General features: G+C 47.9%; 1 protein-coding gene across 3 annotated transcripts in view; it reads right to left on the bottom strand.

Annotated features, from left to right (window-relative positions):
• The window catches only part of PIKFYVE (phosphoinositide kinase, FYVE-type zinc finger containing), a 2,037,960-nt gene that overhangs the window by 929,359 nt on the left and 1,083,739 nt on the right, over positions 1–24,862 (bottom strand). For all 3 annotated transcript variants that reach the window (XM_085648834.1, XM_085648836.1, XM_085648835.1), the window contains one exon: positions 22,666–22,844. In XM_085648834.1, coding sequence (XP_085504960.1) covers positions 22,666–22,844 — 179 coding nt within the window. The remainder of the gene's footprint in view (positions 1–22,665; positions 22,845–24,862) is intronic.

Consider the following 24,862-nt stretch of genomic DNA (forward strand, 5'->3'; position numbering starts at 1 on the left):
TCTACGAGGTTTAAAACCCAAAGGTCCATCGTGACCGATTTCCAACCTCGCAGAAAGTGGGACACCCAACCCCCCACAGATCTCACATGATCTAGGATGGGAGATCTAGGGATGCTTCCCTGAAGCTTCATTGGGAGCAGAGGAGGCAGAAGATGAGGATGGATTGCGGCTAGAACCTCTCCGGCCCCTTTGTCTTCCTCTATATGACCTATAGAGAGTATTCTGCTGCTGCTGTTGTTGTTGAGACTGGCGGAAGGAACTAAATGAAGACCTCCCAAATCCTCTAAACTTTCTGAAGCCAAATCCCTTAGCCGGCGTCTGTAAACTCAAAGACTTCGCAGTAACGCTGCTATCTTTAAATCTCTGTAAGGCGGAATCAGCTTTTTCCCCAAACAGCTTTTCCCCATCAAAAGGCAAGTCAACTAACGTGGCCTGAACATCAGCAGAGAAGCCGGAAGAACGAAGCCAAGCTTGCCTCCTAGTGGCCGTTGAAAGATTCCATAATTCTAGCCACAGAATCAGCCGTGTCTAGGCCCGATTGAATAACCTGCCTAGCGGCAGCTTGAGTGTCCATATCAACCTCCATAAAAGAGGCCTTCTCATCTTCAGGCAGTTTAGGGGCTAACAGCTTCACCGAGTCCATCAGAGCATGAACGTAGCGCCCCAATGAACAAGTGGTATTAGTTTACTTAAGCGCCATACTTCCAGACGAAAAGACCTTTTTAGCTGATTGTTCGATCTTTTTAGAATCCCCATCAGCTGGAGCTTGAGGGAAGGCGCCTGAAGAATGCTTTGAGCAGGAAACTTGCACTACAAGGCTCTCTGGTGAAGGGTGAGATTAAAGGAAGCTCGGGTCCCCCGGAGCCACTCTATACCTCCTTGCCACTTGTCTGGAGACTGCAGGCGAAGAAAGTGGCTTGCGCCAAACATCCCTAACAGGCTCGAAAATATCCTCATTAAAGGGCAACAAAGGCTCAACAACTGAAGATGGTGAATGAAGGACTTCAGTTAAAAGGTTTGGCTTATACTCTGCAGAGGGCAACTGTAAGTCCAACAATCTGCAGCCTTTATGATAAGTGAATGCTAAGGAGCCAACTCTTGTGGAGGAGAAGATCTAGCAGAAGAATGCTCCCATTCTGAATATTCCTCTGGGCCTCTCTCCGAGAACGAATCCGAGGACTCGGCGTCATTGAACGCGGAGTCGGCGGCACCGAACGTGGAGTCGGCGGCGCCGGAGGAGTCGGCGCCGCCGGACGCGGTGCAGATGGAGTCTGCATCGGCGTCGAGGGAGGCTCCGAAGAAGGCAAACGATCCAGTCGAGGCCGGGAGGATGGATCTCCAGATGGCGCCGGGAACTGCCATGAAGGAGCCATTGGCAAGAAGGGCAAAAAAGGTGCTTGAGCATAATGCTGCGGCACTCCCAAAGTATACGCGATTGAACCCACGGGACCAGAAGGTGCGCCGGATGGGAAGGCAGCCCTTTGGAAAACCCCATACATAGCATTGAGGAAATGCGTTGGATCCGCACCCGGAGTCGGGAATTGCGGGTATGGGTTCGACCCTGGATCCGGTCGAGGAGTAGCAGGTGCCGGAGCCGAAGTATCCTCCACTGGAGTTGCAGGTTCAGCAGGCACTGGAGAAGAATCTTCCACCTGATCTGGCTCGGCGTCGGAAGCCGGAGAGTCCACTGGCGCCGGAGTCAACCTTGGCGAAGGTGTCTTTTCTGGAGACACACGAGGAGAAGGGGAAGGAGAAGGAGAAATAGCTTCCTTGCTTCGACGCCGAGGCGACGGCGACCTCGAAGCCTTACTCCTCGATGATCGGCGCCGAGAGCTATGCTTCCTCTTCTTTCTGTGTTTCTTCGACTTCAAAGAGTGTTAAGTCGACGACTCCGGTCTCGACTTCTCCTTCTTCCTACCTCTCCTTTCTTTTTTAGCCTTGGCCATGAAGAGTTTTGCTTCCCTCTCCTTCAGGGCCATGGGGTTCATCTTTCTGCAGCAGGAGCAGTCATCCACATCATGATCTGAAGAAAGGCACCACAAACAATCTTCGTGGGGGTCAGTAATGGACAACCTTCTGGACGAGGTCCAGTTTGGTTTCCGCCCGGAAATGGTTCCAGTCATATCTCTCGGATAGAAGCCAGGCCGTAGCTTTCCCCCCCTTTCAGTCTAAGTTCACCAAAAGCCAGCATGGTGTACCGCAGGGATCTGCAAAAGCCCCATTCTGTTTAATTTTTACATGCGTCCCCTGGTGGATATTATAAAATCTTATGGCATAGGCTTGGTAAACTATGCAGACGACACCCAGCTGATTTTATCACTGGAGGGAGAGCAGTCGTCCTCCCTGGAGAATTTTCACGCATGCATGCAGAATGTGGCTTGTTGGTTGAGAACTAACTCACTGCAATTCAACGCAGACAAAACTGAATACCTCTGTACCTCGGGTGGGAAAGTCTCCCCTTCCCACCCGGTCAACTTCTGGCCTCTTCCCGCAGACCCCCCACTATGACCTGTTGGGGCAATCCGTAACTTGGGAGTTATATTTAATGAAAAGCTGTCCTTGGAGTCACATGTTAACAAGACTCTGGGGACCTGTTTCTCTCTGGTAAGAATCTTGAGGAAGATTCTCCCCCTGCTACCAGTTCATGTGCGTCCCTTGGTAGTTAGGAGTGTGATCCTAAGCAGATTGGATTACTGTAACTCATTGCTGCTGGAATCCCCTTGATTTCTGATCAGGAAATTGCAGCGAGTTGAGAATATGGCAGCTAAGTTGGCACTGATGCACCCCCGTCACTCTTCCTCCACTCAGGCCCTTGCGGAGCTGCACTGGCTCCCCATAGCACAGAGGATTTATTTTAAGTCCCTCTGTGTTGTGTTTAAGGCACTGCATGGTATGGGTCCCCTTCCATTGCAGAATAAATTTCGCTGGTATATACCCTCTCGCTGCCTTCGATCCTCCACAGCCTGCCGGGTGGGAGTACCTCGAATTAGAAGAACTAGGTTGGGGGGACAAGCTTTTAGTGTCGCAGCTGCAAGACTATGGAATGCTTTGCCCCTGGAGTTGCGCCAGGTAAAAGACCTTATGGTCTTTCGTAAACAACTTAAAACCTGGCTCAAAAATGTAATAATCCTCAATCTGAGTTCTAAATTCTTTCCCCTGGGGTTTCGCCAGTTGAATGACCTCATGGTCTTTCGTTTACTATTTAAAACTTGTCTCTTTCCAAAAAACGTAATACTCCGCTACCTGTTTCTAATTCCTTGCTTTTCCCTCTTCAGCGCCAGGGTGCTCGTCGAGTTGCAGTGCGCTCTATAAGATACTATTACATTACATTACATGTGGCCCCCACATTCCCTACAAGGTTTAAAACCTGACTTTCTCGTCAAAGACATGGTAAATCCAGAAACAGTAACCCACTGCAAGACAACAAAGTAGCAGGGGAGTGCTGGAAAACCGTTACGCGTCAACAGCGCGGAAAAAAGGGAACTGACGTCATCACGCCGACGTGGCTCTCTTATGGCTCGGGTGACGTCATACGGAGTCGCGAGCGGAGCCGATGTATTATGACGTCCACGTCGGCGTAGAGAGGTGGGGAAAAAATTCCGCGGAATGCTGGCACAGGGGATATTCACAAGGTGAGGAATCCACTGGCAGATGTATCCATCAGAAATAAATCTCTGGGAGATATTAAGCAAATTAAGAGGGCCAATGATATCAAGACCCAACTTGTCCCATGGCTTGGAGGGTACAGAAACAGAAAGAAGAGGGCCCTTACGAGTGACTTTGGTCTAATCACTGGAGCCACAAGCTAAACAATCTTTCACAACTTTCTCCACCATAGAGTCTATATTAGGAAACCAATTGTCTTTTCTGATTTTACTTTTCATCATGCTCCTAGCAGGATGGCCCTCGTGGGCTATCTTAATGATAAAATGTAAATTTGTAAATGTAAATTTGATACTTGTATAGCGCACTACTCACCCGCAAGGGTCTCAAGGCGCTTGTACGAATACCGCTGTGGAACCCATCTTGGCTTTCCCTGTGAGGCGTCCACTCCTGGGCACCCCCAAGGTGGAGGCCAGGCATCCTTAGCGTTGTGGGGGCCGTTGTGGAGATTAAGCAAGTTATTGCCCAGAGTTGCAGAGTGGGACTCCATGATTGGAATAGGCACCGAGGCGAGAATTATTAGGTCCGTGGAATTTTTGAGCCCAAGACCCGCCGAGGCGGGGAATTGAACCCTGGTCCCGGGCTAGACCTCTGCATCAGGGTCTGCCGCTCTAATCATTGAGCCATACTTCTGCGTTCATACATGCCTTTGGGTGGTATAATTCTGTTGCACCTTTACATTGGATTATCAATGATGGACCCTTACAATCCAAAAAGGTCTAAGAATTTCAGGAACTTCACTAACATTTTTGGGCCACCCTTTACTGATCATGTCTTTAAGAGTACTCAGGGTGATGTCGTCTTGTACACATTTCTCCTATTCTTCTTTAGCAATGGCTGGTATGTCAATAGAAAGAATGGCATCTTCAGAAAAATTAACATAAGTATCTTCAATATTAATGGGAAGTCTAGACAGACAATCAGCAACTTGATTTCTGTCACCTGGTACATAAATCATGTTATAGTTAAAACCTTGTAGACCTAACACCCACTTAGAGATGCGGGGAGTAGCCTTCCCAATACACTTAGTACATAACATGGGAAGTGAACGTTTATGATCGGTCCTTAAAGTAAATGGAATCCTCCATAATAAGAATTTAAAATGATTTATAGCCCAAAAACAAGCAAGTGCATCTTTCTCTATTGTGGAGTAGTTACGTTTTGGTTCTTTTAGTGTTCTGGAGGCAAAAGCTATTACTTTTTCCTTGCTGTCAACAACTTGCATGAGCGAGGCTCCTAATCCTTTCATGCTGGCATCTGTGGTTAAGGTGGTTTTCGCGTTAGGATCAAACATACCTAAAAGAGGTGCTTTAGTGATTGCTTGCTTGATGTGTGTGAACTCCATTCAAAAGGGGTACCCTTTTTAAGCATAGCCCTAAGTAAATGCACATGATCAGCAACATTTGTGATGTATTTAGAAATGTATTCCACTAGGCCCAGGTAGGATTTAAGTTCTTCCTTGTTAGAAGGTGCATGAGCTAATTTGACTGAGTCCACTAAACTAGTCTTGGGACTTATTCCTTCACCCATAATAGTGTGACCAAGATACACTACTGACTCAATACCAATTTTACATTTGTCTTTTTCTGTGGTAAACCCAGCCTTGCTTAACTTCTTAAGAACATCTTCTAGGACTTTGTTATGCTCTTCTTCTGACTCACCATACATTAGGATGTCGTCCTGAAAGCATAACACCTTGTTGGCACCTTGCAATATGTGTTGCTGGAACACTGCCGCGGCAGATGGCAAACCAAATGGCATTCTATAAAATTGATAAGCACCGAATGGAGTTATGAAAGACGTGAGCGCTTTGGAGCCGGGATAGAGAACTACCTGGTGGTGAGCTGACGAGAGGTTCAAGACACTAAAATACTTTGCTGCTTATATGACACTTAGCATTTCATTGATATTAGGGAGGGGGTGCCTATCCACCTAAATGTTAGCATTAAGATCTCTCAGGTCAACACATAACTGGATACTCTTACCACCCTCCTTGGACGCTATGTCAATGGGAGCAAGCCATTCAGCACTCTCAACCCTTTCAATCACACCATTGGCCTCCAGCTTGTCCAACTCTTTTTTAAGAGGGTCCCTTACTAATAAATGAATAAACCTGGCTTTATGTAGAACAGGCTTATGTTGCTTTATTATGTTTATTTGGTGAAGGAAACCTTTCAGTAAGCCTAATTTGTAAGAGAATACTTCTGGGAACTTCTTGCAGACGGCACTACCAATCACAGATCTATCAACTAAATAGGCAGGTTCAGGAGCATCGGGATCCAACTTAATCCCTAATTCTTTTTGGTTTTCCATCCTAACAGATTGGAGCCATTTTTTGTAATATAAACTTTCCCAAAAGTAGATCGATCCTTAAAGCTAATATGTATAACTAGCATGACAGCCAAAGGTATAGGATAATTGTAACCTCCTGGATTGATGTCAGGGGGAAGAAGCGCATAGCCCTTGATTTACTAATTTTCCATAAAGTAGGGTTCGCTATTTCAAGGTATAAGAACATGAATCAGCAAATACTGTATAGGGAACCTCATCTAAAAGAATATTGCACATTGGATAACTATTGCTAGGGACTTTATTATCTGCAATTTGAAAGATAATATCTTCATTCTGAACATCCTGACAGTTAACCATGTGTGCAACATTGTTTTTTATATTTCTGCATACTTTGGCAAAGTGCCCTCGCTTGTTACATTTCCTACAAACTTCTCCTCTGGCAGGACATTTGATATTATTAGCCAAATGGTTTGAGTTACCACACCTGAAACATTTGAATTTTACCATATCAGTTTTTTGCTTTAGAATGTCAGTTGTGATAGATTTGTTCTGATCTTTTCCAGACACTTTATACACACCTTTGTCTATAACTTGCTTGACATCTACAGCATCCCTCATTCCATTCATGTAAAACGCAGTGTGCTTAATGCTCTTTGCAATGTCTATAGCTTGTTTTAACTCTGAGGCATCCGCTAATAACTTTTCCTGAATCTTTTATCACTTGTACATTTTACTACCTGATCCCTGATTAGGGATTCAGTCGAAGTATCAAAGTCACAGAACTGCAATATAGTTACTCACTTTTTCATTTTTTCCTTGTGACCTTGAAAAAAATGTAAAACGTTCTAACACCACATTTAATTTTTCACCAAATTGAATCTCCAACTTTTTAAAAGTATTGTGATAACCATCAAGTTTTACATCTCCTTAAGCATCAAAAATCATTTCTTGATTATCTTCTACAATATCAGGAAGATCAAAAGTTTCCCTAGTGTGTTTACCTAAATTATGTAAAAGGATATGTTGTTTACGCACAGAGGAAAATCTGTCACCTCCTATAGCAATTAAATAGGATTAAAAAAGATTCACCCATTCTTTCCATGGAATAAGCGGCTCGCCAGCCTCATTCAAAAAAGAAGGAGGTTGTGACATTGTAAAAGAAGCCATAACAAGAATAAAGAGATAGATGAAATATACAATGAAACTGTGGTAAGTAAGAGTAGGAAAAGGAAAGGGAAGCAAGTGATAAGTTGAATAAAGGGACAAGAAAGACGAGAAATTAAACAAATATATGAAAAAAAACATGGTGAAGTATGAAAGCAATTATACAGTGAAAGAATAAATTGACATAAGGTAATTTGTTAAAAGTTCTTCGAAGCAGGAGTTTAACAATGTGTAGAAGTGGCTGTGCCAGTCAGCGAAAGACTAGCACATATGTAGAAAATAAAAAAAGGAAGTTTAAAATTTCCTCACTGAAGGAAATCAGCGTTTTGTAAAGAAGCTGTGCCCATCAGCGAAAGAAAGGCACTTTGAATAGAAAACATTAGGAATAAAGTACTTCAAATACGGAAATTGTAGTTCCGTTGAAGAAATTGCGCTTGTAAACACTAAAAAGGCACACTCACTGAAGTGTCTGAGGGAAAGAAATGAGGGTGAGCGGGAGAAGTTTGAAGTTTGAGCTCAGGACGACTGCGGAAGCAGGAGCTGAGAGGGGGGCACCAACATGGGCTCTGGATTGACTGAGGAGGCATGAACAGGAAGGGCAGCACTGGTACTTCAGCACATGCAAAGCCAAAGACACCGAACTGTGCATGTCCCAAAATCCTTGGTACTTCAGCGCAGCTGCTCCCAATTTGTACAAGTAGCCGAAGACACGGACATATGAGTGTCTCAAGTGCCTTGAGAAAGGTAATAAGCTGTGCAAGTCAGTGGAGAATACTTTCGGCAATCAACCCCACAAGGAACCGGTGGGAGGAGCAGGAGTGCACAATTCCCAATGCTGGAGATGAGGGTCAAAATGATAAGCAGTCAACCATCAGCCCACATCGTGGAAAGAAAACTTGGAAGAGTGAGTGATCCGGAGGCCGATAATATTGTAAATGGGTTGAGAACAGGAACAATTGTGGCATAAATGTAAAGAATCACGAAGGTGATGGCAGGCTGTAACAGAGTATAAGTGGCGCTTTCCTCAAAGCCACGAAAGTACAGTTGTCACAAGTCCGAAGAAAAACATTAAGATTTGATTCCAAAAACATTGTCAGTGCGCAGAACAAGTTACTTACCTTCGGTAACGATGTATCTGTAAGAAACATTAGTTAGTTAGATTCCTCACCTTAGAATATCCCCAGGCGTCAGACTGGATCCGGAAGATTTTTCGTCAGCAATACCCCTTGCGCGTCGCTAGGCGTCATCTGCGGCTCCGCGTCCGTCGTCGGCGTCGTGCGCCGGGATGACGTCGTCGGAGTACTTAGACGCCGCCCTCGCGCGCTGACGTCAGTTCTTGTACATAGCCTTCCGCGCCAGGAACGCAGAGCCATGCAAAGACCGACACTGGTGCCAAAAATAAAATCTAGGGGCCTGAAAAGGATAACCTTAAACCTAGATGTCAGTTCGCAGAACGGGGAGGATGGGTGGGTCGGTGAGGAATCTAACTAACTAATGTTTCTTACAGATACATCGTTACCGAAGGTAAGTAACTTGTTCATCTGAAAGAAACACGTTAGTTAGATTCCTCACCTTAGAATAGATACCCAAGCAATACCATCCCCGGTGGTGGGTCTGCGAACCAAGATCACACCAGAAAGTCCTGGAGGACAGAACGGCCAAAGAAGCCATCCCTCCGGACTTGGCTGTCAAGGCAATAATGCCTGGCAAACATGTGTAGCGAAGCCCACGTTGCCGCCTGACAGATGTCCTGCAAAGGGACTCCCTGTCCCAAGGCAGTAGTAGCCGCCGTGGCCCGAGTAGAATGGGCGCGCAGCCCAACAGGAGGGTCCTTTTTAGCCAAGGAATAGCAAATTTTTATACACAAAACGACCCACCGAGAGATGGTCCGTTTGTGCACAGCTTTCCCCTTCTTAGCGCCCACGTACCCAACAAAAAGCTGGTCGTCCACCCGGAACTGTTTTGTGCGGTCCAGATAAAAGGAGAGCGCACGTTTTGGGTCCAGACGGTGGAGCCTCTCTTCCCCTTTGGAAGGATGCGGAGGCGGAAAGAAGGTGGGCAAGGTGACAGACTGCCCAAGGTGAAATGGAGTCACCACTTTAGGAAGAAAGGAGGGACGAGGCCGAAGGACAACCTTGTCCGGATGAACAGATAGAAAAGGAGGCTTTGAAGATAAAGCCTGGAGCTCACTCACCCGTCTAGCCGAGGTGATGGCTACCAGAAAAGCAGTCTTAAGAGTCAGAAGACGAAGAGGACAATTGTGAAGAGGCTCGAAGGGAGCGCACATCAGGAATGTCAATACCAGATTCAAGTCCCACTGAGGCATTACAAAAGGGACAGGAGGGAACGTGTGTGTAATGCCTTTGAGAAAGCGTGTAACCACAGGGGACTTGAAAAGAGAAGGCTGATCAGGAAGCCGCAAGAAGGCGGAGATGGCAGCAAGATAACCTTTCAGGGTGCCCAGGGCAGAGCCCTGCCGGGCCAGAGAAAGAAGGAAGAGGAGAACCTCAGAAAGAGGGGCGGAAAGGGGATCCACAGCCTTTGCTGTGCACCATGCCACAAATTTGTTCCACCGGCAGGCGTTTACCGACTTTGTGGAGGGACGCCTGGCTGCCAGAATGATATCACAGACTTCAGGAGGCAAGTCAAATGGCATCAACTGCCGCCGCTCAATCTCCACGCATGGAGGTGGAGGCTGGACAGGTTCGGGTGGAGGACCGTCCCCTGCTGCTGCGACAGAAGATCCTCCCGAAGGGGCAGACGTATCGGGGGATCGGTCAACAGATATCTTCGTGCCCAATCCGGAGCCACCAAGATGACTTGGGCCCGGTCGTGCCTGATCTTCTTCAGCACTCTGGGCAGAAGTGGTATAGGCGGAAAGGCGTACAACAGACCGCAACTCCACTCGTGACGAAAAGCGCCGCCGAGCGAGTGCCGCCTTGGAAATTCCAACGCGCAGAACTGCTGACATTGCGCGTTCTCTTCGGTGGCGAATAGATCTAACCAAGGCTCTCCCCACTGCTGAAAGAGACCTTGCGCCACTTCGGAGTTCAGACGCCATTCGTGATCCATCATGCACCGGCGGCTGAGTTCGTCTGCTCTGGCGTTCAGAGAGCCCGCCAGATGTTGAACCACTAGGGTGACGCCCTGGTGTTCCAGCCACGTCCAGAGGCGCAGAGCCTCCTGACAAAGGGTCCACGACCCCACCCCGCCCTGTTTGTTGCGATACCACATGGCGGTGGTGTTGTCCGTGAACACCTGCACGACACTTCCCCTGACAGAGGGAAGGAAGGCTTTCAGTGCAAGCCGGATCGCTCTCAACTCCAACAGGTTGATGTGGAGACGAGACTCCGCCGGAGACCAGAGGCCTCTGATCTCCGCCTCTCCCATATGGCCACCCCAACCCAGGAGGGACGCATCCGTCACTACGACATGCTCCGGTTGGGGAAGGGAGAGGCTCTTGCCCTTGACCCACTCGCGGTCCGTGAGCCACCACTGCAACTGCTGTGCAGTGCCCTCCGAGATCAAGACATGGTCGGACAGGTTGCCGTGATGCTGGGCCCACTGAAACTTCAGGTCCCACTGCAGAGCCCGCATGCGCCGCCTGGCGTGATGCACTAGTAGGATGCAGGAGGCCATCAGCCCCAGAAGCCGCAACACTAGCCTGACCGAAACCCGGGATAGAGGCCGAAAGATGGGAATCAGGGCCTGTATATCCCGGACCCGCTGTTCCGGTGGATGGACCCGGAACTGCGCCGAATCGAGAACCGCTCCGATGAAGAGGAGCTTCTGAGAGGGACTCAGGTGTGACTTCGGCACGTTGATGGAAAACCCCAGCAAATGCAGGAGATCCGCCGTAGTCTGGAGGTGGGAGACGACTGCCTGGGGCGAGTCCGCCTTCAACAACCAGTCGTCGAGATAGGGGAAGACTGAAACCCCTGATCTGCGCAGATGAGCTGCGACCACCGCCAACACTTTCGTGAAAACCCGAGGGGCACTGGTGAGGCCGAAGGGGAGCACGGTAAACTGAAAGTGCTCTTGGCCCACCGTGAACCGCAGGTAACGCCGGTGGGCCGGCAGGACGGGGATATGAAAATATGCTTCCTGCAAGTCCAACGCTACCATCCAGTCTCCAGGGTCTAGGGCAGCTAAAACCTGAGCCAACGTTAGCATCTTGAACCTGTCCTTTCGGAGGAAGGCATTGACGTTCCGGAGGTCCAAGATAGGGCGTAGGCCCCCCTTGCCCTTCTTGGGAACCAGAAAGTAGTGGGAATAACAACCACGACCTACTTCTGGACTCGGAACGCGCTCGACGGCCCCCTTGGCCAAGAGAGCCGAAACTTCCTCGCGGAGAAGATTCAAATGATCCCCCGAGATACGGTGGTGCTGCGGTGGCATGGCTGGAGGGGTCGTCTCGAAGGGGAGGGAGTAGCCCCTTCGGACGATTTGCAGCACCCACCTGTCCGATGTTATGGACCGCCAGTGGAGCAGGTGATGGCGAACTCTGCCGCCCACTGGCGTGGTATGGGCCTGAAAGCTCGGACTAGGAGGGCTTTGAGGCGGATGCTGCCGGGGTGGAAGTGGGCTGACCACGTCGGCCTCCATTTCCGCCACGGCGGAAGCCACGTCCGCGCGCAGGTTGGTTCTGCGGCTGGTGGCTTTGCGGACGTGAGGAGGCGCCCCTTCCTTGGCCACGAAAGGGGCGAAAAGCGGAGGTGTGCGCCCGCGGAGCCGAGAGGCCCAAGGACTTGGCCGTAGCCCGGGAGTCCTTAAAGCGGTTCAGCGCACTGTCCGCCTTCTCACCAAACAGGCGAGTGCCATCAAAGGGCATGTCCATGAGGGTGGTCTGGACATCCCCGGAAAATGACGTGGACCGCATCCAGGCGTGGCGGCGGAGCGCCACCGTGGTTGAAATCGCCCGACCCAGCGAATCCGTGGTGTCAAGCCCACATCGTATGGCGTGCCGTGCTGCATCCCTCCCATCGGCCAAAGCCTGGGTAAGACGCGACCGGACCTCCTCCGGACACAGGGGCAGCACGTCCTCCACCGTATCCCAAAGAGAATGGGAATAACGGTCCAAGAGACAGGCGGTATTTAAGGACCGCAGGCCCAAACTAAGGGACGAGAACAGTTTCTTGCCAAACTGCTCGAGTCTCTTGGAATCCCGGTCCGGCGGAGCGGTCGGGAAGGAGGATTGGGAGGTAGAGGCCTGGATAACCAGACTCTCGGAAGTGGGGTGTTGGGACAGGAAACTGGGGTCACCCGGAGCAGGGCGGTGGCGCCTGGCAACGTTCCTATCCACAGGAGGAACTGTGGAGGGCTTGGACCAGGTGCCCTGCAGAACGTCAGTGAGGGCCTCGTTGAACGGCAGCAGAGGCTCAGTGGAGCTTGCTGAGGTTTGAAGCACCTCAGTGAGGATGTTAGTCCTCACAGCCACGGCAGGCAACTCGAGCCCAAGGGCCTCGGCCGCCTTGCGCAGCACCACAGAAAATGCTGCACCCTCCTCCGAAGCCACGGTCGGAGGAGAAGTGAATCCAGTGTCTGGCGAGGTGTCCAGCCCACTGGCCTCCCCCAGTTCATCTGCCCAGTCCTGAGAAAGCTGTGACTGAACAGCCATAGGGTCCTCGAACCCCTCCCAGTCGCCCCCTTCTTCCGATTCCTGATAAACAGGAGGAATGATCGGAACCGGACTATAGAGATGGTAGGACTCAAGCGGCGTCGGATGCGGCGTCGGTCGACGCCGCTGCGGCGCCGGGTCCGGATGAGGGCTAAACTGGGGTGTCGGCGTCGGCGGCGCCGGAGGTGTAGGCGTGTGCGCCGGCGGCGTCGGTGGTTCAGGCGTCGGCGCCGGTGGAGGAGTGACTAGGTCAACCGGCGTCGACTGGGGCCCAGGCATGGGCCCCGCGGGGACCTGCGGCGTCGAGACCGGAGTCGTCGACGGCGCCGGGGCCGGAGCCGCCGGCAGGCAAGATCGCCCAGTCGAGTCCGCGGGGCCCGAAGGCGCGCCAGCGGGCGTCGACGGCGGGGCCAGGCTCCTCATGGCCGAGAGGAAGGCACTGATCTCCGCCGGCGCCGCGTCAGTCCCAGGGACCGGAAGGTATGGGGGCGGACGCGGCTCCGCCGGAGCCGCGGGGGTGGAACCACCCTGACCCTCGGCCGAGTCGCGCGACCGGCGAGGGGAGTCCGAAGAGCGGTGTCGCCTCTTGGACTTCTTTGAGCGTTTGGACTTACCCGACGACTTGGAGCCGGACGATCAATGGCGTCGGCTAGGGCTCCGCGAGCGATCCTTGGACCTCCTCCTGGACCGGGATCGCGCACGACGCGGAGCCGAGTGGCGAAGCTCGAGAAGCTTGCGGGACCGCTCCCGCCTAGCCTTCGAAGTCAGGGCCTGGCAGTCGTTGCACGACTCCGCGTCGTGGTCGGGGCCTAAGCAGTAGAGGCACCGGCGGTGGTGATCGGTCACCGACATCAGTCGATGGCAATCCTCGCAAGCCTTGAACCCAGGCATCCTACCGGCACCAGATGTCGACAGACAAGGATCAAAAATGATCAAAAAAGATTTAGTCAAAAAAGACTAAAAGGGGTAGCTCTCCCGGATCTGCGCTTACTGGCGCGGAAAAAAGAAGAACTGACGTCAGCGCGCGAGGGCGGCGTCTAAGTACTCCGACGACGTCATCCCGGCGCACGACGCCGACGACGGACGCGGAGCCGCAGACGACGCCTAGCGACGCGCAAGGGTTATTGCTGACGAAAAAACTTCCGGATCCAGTCTGACGCCTGGGGATATTCTAAGGTGAGGAATCTAACTAACGTGTTTCTTTCAGATTCACGTGTAACCACCAGTACACATTAAGTACTGGAAAGCTTGACCCCTAGGCAGTGATAGCTCGCCACTTTAAGGCCCCACTTCTACCAAATTTCCTGCAGCAGCGAATACGTTTGAAACGGGGATTAGCCCAGGGGGCTGATACATTTGTCAGAAATAATGGCCCGTATAATAAAAGGTGCAGTGGGCAGTGCAGAGAGCCTTAAACTGACCAGCTGCTTTACAGCAAGCAAACAAGCACCTTGCTCGTGGCAGAGAGATTGTCAAATTTCATCAGTTACTAGTTGCCAGAGTTTGAAAATGTTGGAGGTTGGCAGTTGAGGGCTCGGGTAGGGCCAGACTCACGCTGTTGGCGTGATTGATGAGGACAGTATCACCAACACTCGGTAACCAGGGCAGGCGGCCTAATCAAAAGTGAGCGGTGCTGCCAGACTTTCAGAATACAGCGCTATACAAAGCAAGTAAATAAAATGCCTAAGCTGACTCGGTGTACTGTGCTCATACAGCACACCTACTTCCTATCCCTGAGCCTTTGAAATGCTGGTTGGATAAGAGCGTTGCCATGTAAACCACACTTCAAAAATAAATACAAATACTGCTGAACTGCTTTGTTTTAAAGGTGCGCCTGCACACTGTGCATGTATATCAGCACATATGTGGAGCTATTTGCATGTTGGTGCAAAGTGCATTGATAACTCCAGCATAAATAATGTTTACACCCTTTCTCTCACTCCCACAGGTGTTATTGAGTTACACTATTTTGTTCACTCATAATTAAAGTACATGCTGGAGTTAGCATGGGTATTTTCCCACCAGGCACAGTTTGGAGGCATTTTTCTTTGTAAATCTAGGATCGAGGGCAAAACCCACTTCTAATCGGCACCAAGGCTTAAATATGTGTGTTGAATTCTAACAAAATGTCAGTAATAAACTAGATAGGATTTAACAACAAGCCTCAGCGTTGCTTCAACATCCACTGATTCTGGGCAAATCAATAAATCTCCCCGCGCCTACCAATAAACCATAGCAGAGCAAATAACAACCCGGAGGAAGCTGGGTGCTTACCTGAAACATTGGAGGCAGCCGTGTCTCTCTCTCCAACTTGTCTCGCTCCCTCGCCGGTGAAAAGTGAAAGCATGCACGGCGCGCTGAATGTAATCACTGCACGTCGTTGTGCCTAGTCTAGAAGAAACTCAATGACGAAAATAGTACACGTACCGAATAAAAACAAAGTAAAGGGGTCAGTAGCCATGGAAGGATACAAATAATGACATGGCTGTACTAAGGAGGAACTAGGAAGCCCCATAATGAATCAGAAGACAGCATTAACAAAGGACAAACGCACAAGCCAATCAAAAATAAGGGCGAGGAGTGGGTGAAGCTTCTCTCCATACTGAAATACCACCGCTCTTTGCAGAGCAGCGCTGGTTCACACTCAACCTAAAAATTCTACCTAGATATGGCTACAACTTCACCACTTCCAGCTTATCATTCCCCAAAAAACAGTGTAAACCCTTCTTAATCCTGCACCCAGAGACCCAAAAACCATAACTTCGCTTTCCGAGATGTTTTAAAAAATAAAATGTTCATCAGCCTAGCTTCTCAGATTGAAAGGACACACCTGTAGTCCTATTGGGGTTAAGTCTAACAGAACAAAATCATCAGCGTAAAGAAGACACCCAACACTCATTGTTCCTAGTTTAAGGGCATCCCTTTACACCGTCCCACTCTGCAAGGTAAGTTGTAAGAAGGGACACAAATAAACACCCCTGATTCAAACCATTATATGTCTCTACTTGACTGCACAAACCCTGGTTTTCTCCCATCAGGACCTGAGTCCAAGCTTAAGAGTGCAGAGCAACAATTAGCCTAAGCAGTGCGCAGAGATCCACAGTCAGCCCCCTCTCCTTGCAGGACCTCCTCAGCTCCCTTCGTTGGTAATATGAAAAGCAGTTGGGATGCATTTCCATTCTGACAACACATCACAGGTGCAACAACAAGAGTCCCAAGAGTATGAAGGTAAAGAAGGAGTCAAATTTAGAAAAATTACCAATTGAGAGAAAAAGGAGAATTTGAAAACTTGCAGTGGTCTTAGATGTGGAACAGTAGTGTACACTAAGTCACTGTATGGCACTGCACAAACACTAGTCCCATTCCACCGCTGTCACCAATGTTAGAAATTGGGTTTCTGGTTGGCAGAGGTATGCACCCTGTCCAAGCAGGGACCACAATCCTAGCTAGGGTAAGTCACAACACACCCTAAATTAATCTGTGCTCATCCACTGGTATCTTGCATGGAGCAGTGAGGCTTAACTTAAGTGGCAATGTATTAAGTATTTGTGCAACACTTCAAACAGTAAAAGAGTGAAAATACGATGCAAAAAGATACCACGCCTGGTTAGAAAAATAGAGTTTAATGAACAAAACAAGACCAAAATGACAAGAATCCAATGAGTACAACAGGAGCTCTGATTTTTTTAAAAGAATTCACTGAATTATAGTGGTTAAAATCATAAAGCACCAACAATATCTAGTTGTGCAAGACTGTGTCAAATTCAAAAATTCAAGCCGACTGAGATGGACCACAGCTCAGATACAGGGACCATCCTGAGCCCGCTGCAAAGTAGCCCGTCTGCGTCAACGTCGAGAGAGATGCGTCACCGCTGTTCCTTAGGATGAAGGCGATGAGTCAGCTCTGAGCCACGTGTAGTTGACCGTGTGTCGAGATGGAGGCGATGCGCAGTCGGCGATGCAATACACTCGTTCCTCGCAGAAGCCGTTTCAGAGCGGTGCAACAGCGCTGATGCCAGAGTGTTTGCTGGAGCAGCACTTTATACCCACTTCCATGGGCCCAGAACTGGACTGGCACCACTTGGCACATCTTGGAAGGGCAAGAGTCACATATGACAGAGTCCAGGTGGTGTAGCAGGGTAGTAGGAAGTCTTTGATGTCCCTTTGACTTTAAAAAAGGAGGCAAGCCAGCAAGCAAGCCCTTGGAGTCCCGCTCTGAATTCTGGGTTGAAGTGATGTGGGTCCAGTCTTTCTCACCCAGGCGGGAAGGCCAGCAGGTTAGCAGAGTAAAGCAGGAATCCAGCAGAGTGGCAGTCCTTTCAACAGCACAGCAGTATTTCCTGGCAGAGTATCCACAGGTCAAAAAGTGTACTAAATTTGTGGAGTCTGAGGCCGGTACTTTGACCCATTTGTGCCTTTGGAGTGGGGGAGACTAAAAGAGAGGCCCTTCCTGCCCTGGCTTCAGACTCATTACAGGGGTTATGCAGCCCTTTGTGTAGGGATACGACACAGCCCATTCAAGTGTGAGTCTGTTTCCAGCTCCTCCCTTCAATCCTGCCCAGGATGTCCCATCAGGATGTGGATGGCCCATCAAGTCACAGCTATGCTCCCTTTGTGTTGCTATCTAGAGGGAATGCACAAAGCACAGCAGTCTACCAACCCAGACGTGTATTCAGAAACAGGCAGCAGACACCAAATGGCTAAAGTAAGAAAATTCCAACTTTCTAAAAGTGGCATTTTCACAATTACAATTTAAAATCTGACTTGACCATAAGTTGTGATTTTAAATCGTGATTCCAGAGACGCCAAACTTCGGGGTCCAATCTTTTCCCAATTGGAAACACTCATCATAAACTGTAATAAGGTAGTCCTAATGTTGTCCTATGGGAGAGATCAGTCTTGCAGTAGTGAAAAACAAATGCAAGGGTTTTTCACAACTAGGGCATGTAAAACTTAAAAGTGCATTTCCTACTTTTTAAATACAGTGCACCCTGCCCTTGGGCTGTCCAGGGTCTACCTGAGGGGTGAAGTAGATGTATTAGAAAGTAAGGTTAGGGCCTGGCAAGAGGGTTAACTTATCAGGTCAACCTGGCAGTTTAAAACTGCAGACACAGGCTCTGCAATGGCAGGTCTGAGACATGTTTAAAGGGCTACTTAAATGGATGACACAATCAGTGCTTCAAGCCCACTAGTATTATTAAATTTACAGGCCTTGGGCATATATAGCGCACCTTACTAGGGACGTATACATATATTAAATATGCCAATTGTGGATAAGCCAATGTTACCATGTTTTAGGTAGAGAGCACATGCACTTTAGCACTAGCTCATATGCCTCAAATTACATGCTGTGGTAAAGTGCAGACAGTCCTAAGCCTAACAAAAACAAATTCAGCAAAAAGGGGAGTAGGAAGGCAAAACATCTGGGGGTAACCTGGCAGAAAGGGTCATTTCCAACATCATCTGATTACATAACTTTTGTCAGTTCAAATACCTGGGCGAGGCCTATTCTCAAGGTCGAACGCCTGTGCAAGCTCAATCTCTGGGTCCAGGTTGAATGTGTGACTGTGTATGGTCTAAAACGTGAGACCAATCTGTTGGTTCGATTAGCTATCAGAATTATAGTTGCAAATAAGAAAATGTGTTCCTGGTGAACTGGGCAGTTCTTTTTTTTAAATTGCATTTACCCTGGAGACAAAAATAGTGGTGTTTTGAACATAAGCATGTCTTTAGTAACAGCTTAGTAATCCTGTGCAGACATTGAGAGCAAATACTTGCTCAGCAAATAGTTTTCTTCTTCCTCATCAGAGTTCCCTCTGCCGAAGTTGCTCAATCATTCAATGTCACTTAATATAGACATGGCAATCAATTTATATTTAAGATCCAATATGGTCAGTATTCTCTACTGCCCAAGGAGATTTATTTTTTGTTAAGCACAAAGCAGCACATTGACCTATTTATGTTTTCCTCAACAGCAAATTTGTGATACATGTCGAGACACCAAGTTTCAGAATAGTAAGCACCAGGCGGCGCCGTCAGTCACTATTGAGGCAGGACTTGCCAATACGCACTATAAAGTGCTGCCCTGACAAGCAAAGCCTGGGCCAAGGGTGGGCCTGTCCTGCACCGACAGGAAGAGCTGGGGCAGGGCCACCTCCCTTGGCTCACATTGCAGGTTGCAGAGAAGGAGAAGGCTGACTACCATGAGTAACTTCTTGCCCTTGCCTTGGTGTTTTCTTTGGTCCCACTTGCTCTTTGACTGTCGCGATTGCCTATTATAACCAATCACCAGATCTGTGACAGTTTATAGACTATTTTATCGTCTTCAGACTTTCGTGGGCTTGGTGTGGCTGGGTGTTTTTGACACAGCATGGTCCTTTTTTTTCTACAGGGGCGGTGATTTGAGTGGTTGTAGCCCTGTTATTTTTGTTTAGGGAGGAGGGCTGAATGGTACTCAAGGGCTCCACAAGTTCCACAATCATGGGGAAGAAGAAAGGGTCTTCCACTAAATGCCACCCCCCCCCCCCCCCCCCCCCCACCGTCTGCTGTCCCTTGAGTCTCTACCATAGAAGGGTTTTCTTAATCGGGCGGTGGGGGTAGTTGGCTGAAAGAAGGTTTTCTGTGAATAAAGACAGCCTCCCCCCACGTATACACAGGTCTCCTGCGTGCAGAGGAACAAGTGGGTCGCCTCAGGGTTCAGGCACCCAGTATTGCCAGGGGGGTGGATATGTTGGGCAACTGCCCTTCTAGTAACCTCACAAAGGCTGTCAGTCCTAGGCACAAGCATAAGCAGAGCCTTGTGCCATAGCCCAGCCACCTGCCCAGGTTAATGTGGCTTCTCAACTCAAAACCAACCCAAATTGTCAAGAAGGTTGTTCTACTTCCAGTAGAGACTTTCAAATGGAGTTAGTGACACTATTAAATAAAAAGTTGAATCCAAATCTAGAGGAGTTTGTGACACTATTAAATAAAAATTTGAATCCAATCCTGACAAGGCTCTCCCTTGGGCTACCAAGAGCAGGGTTCTGAATATGAACAGGGGCCTACTGAATCTAGTTGCCTAGTGATAGAACCCACCCCAAAAATGTCCCTGTTGCGGGCCTTCCCCTAGTTGCTCCAGTATCAGAGAGCGTGACAGGGGTGCAGGTGGTAGCGGCCCCTCCATGCCCTGCAAAGAACAAGGGGGAAAGAATGCACACCTTGTCCCCTATGAACACTCGAGTTGTGCTTAACCTGCCACCTGAAGCGACCATTTATGTCATTGTGTAAGGTAATGTACACCCCCCCATTCCAAAACTTTGAATAAATCATTTAATGAGCTTAAAAACACAGTGGTGCATTGATTCAATTCACACCATGTTGTAATAGGAGGTTCATGGATTCTATAATTATGGCGGATAGAGTGAGTTGGGTAGGCATGGACAGGAAACCTTGTGCAGGTAATTGTGTGGTAGTCAATTTTAATAACCCCCCGGTATGTGGCACAACTCCTCTTAGCCCTCCCCTCTTTTAGGTAATGTGACGCAGCTGGGCTAGTTGCCTTCCCTCTGAGTTCTTTTTATAGGCAGGGGAGAACAGCTTGAACCTTAGGGCTTCAGGGTCCTATGAGGGGGACACCTCCAATCAGTGAGTGCTAGGCATCTACGCCACCCACCCCCCAGTCTTTCAATAGATTCCTCCCTCATTGATTTGGAGTCAAGTGATTGACTGCCAGTTGCCTGTGGTCCTCCAAAGTCTAAACCCTTCAAAGGCTAAACCCTCAAGTTGTGGGGCATTGCTGGTCTCTCCACCAAGTTCATTGATCCTCGATGGTTGCAATTTATTAAATCTTGTGATATATGTTGCCTCCAAAAAACAGGGGAAGTTAATAACTTTTTCATGGAGGGCTATATCATCTATTTTGAACTAGCTCGGTCTTCCGTGGCAGGGAGGGCCAAGGGAGGTTTGATCAATGTTCATTGCAGTGGAACTAAGTGGTCATATTTGTGATCCTTATTGACAGGCCCAGACTATGCAGGGGTTGCACTTGTCACTGCCAGGTTTCTTCCAGATAATGGTAATCAACTTCTATAGTGTCAAAGGGGGTAGTGACAAGGACTGTTGTGTCTCTCGCCTTGACCTGACCGGACCCTAAAGTTGCTGTCTTAAAAGGGTTCTGGGCGCGACCAAATTGTGCTTGTGGGGGATTTCAATCGTCATTTATGTGATTCACCCCAGGAACCTGATGTTTCTAATTCTAGATGATTGCTCAAGGAAGGGTTATATTTTGTACTTTCGACAAAAGGCCAGGAGCTCTGTGAGATTTTGGAATCTTACAACTTGGTTTTTGCTCTGGAGAAATTGGTAAACTCCCCTAATCCCATAATTTGCCCGCCTTCAAAGGAAGGGAATGCAGGTCATTTATTGATTCTATATTTGTCTCTGCCCAGTTATACTTGTTGATGTCCCATTTCAATATCACTTTTAGTCCTTTTAGCGACCACAACACCATATCCTCAACCTTGGATGTTCCCATGCCCCCTCAGTTACAGCAGAGGGGGCTTCTTACGAGGCTATTCAAGGCTGATCAGGGGAGAAGGCTAAAATTATCCCAGGAGGACCGCCAGTCCCTTAAACCATCTTTTCGCAAATAATATGAGAGTTCAGAACTTGTTGGGTTTTGGAAGACTTTGAATATTCATAAATGAATGTCCACATCTGCCCCTTGCAGACCGAGCTCCCAAAATCTTAAATGGTTTGATAGGTACTGCTCGAGAACGTGAACTAAAGTTAAATTGGTTGATCCTTGCGGACTGCTTGGCTCTTAATCGGGCATACAAATTACAGTGGATAGATAATGTGAAGGCAAATTTTGCCTCCCTATGCTATTTTCGAAGATCCTACTTCTCTGTCCATGCATGAGCTGAGGTGTGTTAAAAGGTTGTTCTTGGATCGCATGCAATCGGAGACAGAGCAGCATGAGCTGCAGAATCCATCAGTGCAGGGTCGCATGTTGTTGAAAACCATGCAGAGGATGGAGCCGTACCCAGCCAAGGTTCACCTGCAGCAAGATAAGTTTTTTTTGGCAAGGTTTAGGTTCAACCAACTTCATCACCTTTTAGCATCCCCGTGTGTCTAAGCACGTTCTGATGCAAGGCTGCCCTGTGGCTGCGGTAATGAGTCTCCACAGGGCACCCTGCATTGTGTAATGTTTTACTCTAATTTGAGTTGGCCCATAAATCTGTTTTTAATTACCATGTTAAAGTTTTTTTAATGTAACCAAATAAGGCCCAACATGATTTTTTTCCAAATGCCCCTTAATGAATGAGGCATATTTCCGGTTTTATGCGAGTCTTGGCATTTAGGATATCAAAACTAGATTAATTGCTGTATTGACTCAGTGAAACAAGATATTTATGTTTTAATGATTAATATATTATGTCATTTTTAGCAAAGACTTGTATAATGATAATGCTATCTGTATTCTTGTATGGTTTTATCATCCGAATAAAGATTTTGTGAATTAAATGCAATACCTGTCCTTCGATCCTTTACTATCAGAGGACAGGCCTGAGATCCAATTAGTCAATAACAATTTTATGATCCTGGATTTAATGTTCACTTTTTCCATGTGATATTAAGGGATAACTCACTAAGGCAGGGCATTCAGTGGGATAGACTCCTTAGGTTGGCAAATGACCCTTATGGAATTTATCTACACAATCTTTGGAAAAATACAATACAATCAACAAAACATTGTGGACAATTTAAGTTAGTAATGCATTGCATGAGCCTCGACACAGTCCACACTTGTTGAAGTATTGAGCTTGTAGATTCTACTCATACCATCAAAAAACAATGCAATGGAATGTGATTCAGATTAAAATTAATATCATGGCAAATTCCTTCCAAAGAGAATCATGCTCATCCCCATCGCGTAAGAGGTTTACCTGAAAGAAGCCACCATTTGATTATAGGAGAAATATTGGTGGTAATCATGGTGTATGGAGTGTCCACAAGGATCGACGTTGGCTCGTCGGGTGTACTGATGCCCATAGAACCGAAGTTCTAGATACTTTGCAAAAGACATAGACCAGGAATCATTGGATAGAGGCACAACCGGTGTTATCTGAAATCAATAAGATTCATTTTTGTGCTCAACAATTTTTTTATAAGGCATATACGAATGTAACAAAAAATAATTGGTATACAAAGTAATAGTTATCAACAAACAAGGGCTAATATTATCAAGAAGACTACTGGTTATCATCAATTCCAAAGATGCTATATCACGACACTGGATATACACACTACTAAGCAGACTTTTTCTGTCACAAGACTAGGTGCACAGATCCAGTATACAAAGACAGGAACAATCTAACAGCATACTTTAATTAGGCTTACAGTGACTTTTCCAGTTAGAAAAAAAAAACTGATCAGAGTAACAATGTCTGTTCATTTGCCATAGGGCACATTACTTGCACTTCAGCTTTTCATATTTTAGGAAATATGATGTGCCTGGAGGACAGGAACTGGGAGCATGGATGCTCTGGGGAATGGAGGAGGGTGCCAGGGTTTCATTCATTCTCCCAAACAGCACACCCCTATAGAACACATGAAAGATTAACTCAAATGTCTTCTGGATATGGCACCACTACACATGGCTGGGTCCAAACTGGGCTGGCGTGGCGAGCAAAAGAACGATGGATTAGACCCAGATCTTTGTGACTGGAGGTGAATGTTTGCATTGTTAAGCATTGCGTCCATCATTTGTTCCATTTGTCTTTGTCACACTAGGTGGGAATTGTATGCCCAGACGTGGGTCCCATGCTCACTGTGCCACTGGATTCAAGCTTGTCTGGCTGATAAGGGGTGATGGACCGAAACCGGTCCCAGGATGCTGGTTTCCGGCATTGGTTTGCGGCACCTAGCAATGGGGCAGTTTACTGCCAGAGATGAAAATGGGTTTGACTAAGCTGTCATCATTAGGTCGAAAAAAGTTATGTTAAATGGCAAAAGATGCTTTGTAGTGGAAGGTCAGATAACAAACTCTTTTGGGAAACTAGCTTTGAATTCTTCAGTGGGGAGTGGCAGGTCGAAAACGTCTGCTGCATTCCAAACGACAACGGCAATTGATGCACTTTCTTCAGTTGTGGACCCTAAAGGTAAATCAAGCGCAGATTCAGGGCAGGTCCCATGGCAACCGGTATTTTGTAAGTCAAGGTACAAACCAACATCTATATAATGTAAGACAGCAAATGAACTGCCTCTTCATAATCATGCTGGACTTGTTAAACATCTTCATTACATCAGAATTTTACCCCAAAATAGACTCCATCCTCTTGAAACCCTGCTACTGAAGCAGAGAATCATGAGAGAAGTCTTCCTCTATGTATGGTATTGTCATGATTATGCTCTAATGATCTGGAAATGGCACTACAGGAGACAGAGTCAAAGGAGAAGTAGCTGCCTACTTCTTGTGTTTGGTAACCTAGAGCTTGGTTTCTCGCACTTTCATGGCTTTGGGGTGCATCAAGGAGCATTTGTTACAGGACTTTAAGAGTTAAGCTTCGTGACGAAAAACACCATAGGCAGCCGTCGTGCGGGTCACTAAAAGACATCTGGTTCTAGCGTGCGTGACACGCTTGTAGCCTGTCGTTTTCAGGGGCAACATCCCAGGACACTGTCAAAATAAATTATTTTGTGAAGCAAAAAAGCTTTGGTGCTTTTTTAGCAAAAAGTACCTAATTACTCAGGAGTGGAGCTCTAGATCTGCATTGATGGGCAAAGAAAAAGAAGAGCCTACACACGCAGAGACGGTATCTACATGCGGCTCCGTATCATCAAAAAATGAAGCGCACAATTTCTACAATGCTTGAGCCTATCAACGAGCATTTACTGTTTCTTGCATCAAAAACCAGCATTCTTCCAGCTGCAAAACCTAAGGGATCTTCCCCTGCAGGGGGGGGCAGAAAGGGTTTCTGAGGTGTAACACTGAACAGGTGGTCCCTAAGGGACACGGTAACCCAGCACCCTCTCGATGCTTTTGAAAGGCTATGTTTAGCCTTCTTGAAAAGAAGGGCAGACACTCTTGAAGACATTCGGTAAGGACTTTACGGGACTATCCCCCATGACTATCAATCTCTC

This window comes from Triturus cristatus, chromosome 3_2, assembly GCF_964204655.1.
Source record: "Triturus cristatus chromosome 3_2, aTriCri1.1, whole genome shotgun sequence".
Lineage (NCBI taxonomy): Eukaryota > Metazoa > Chordata > Amphibia > Caudata > Salamandridae > Triturus > Triturus cristatus.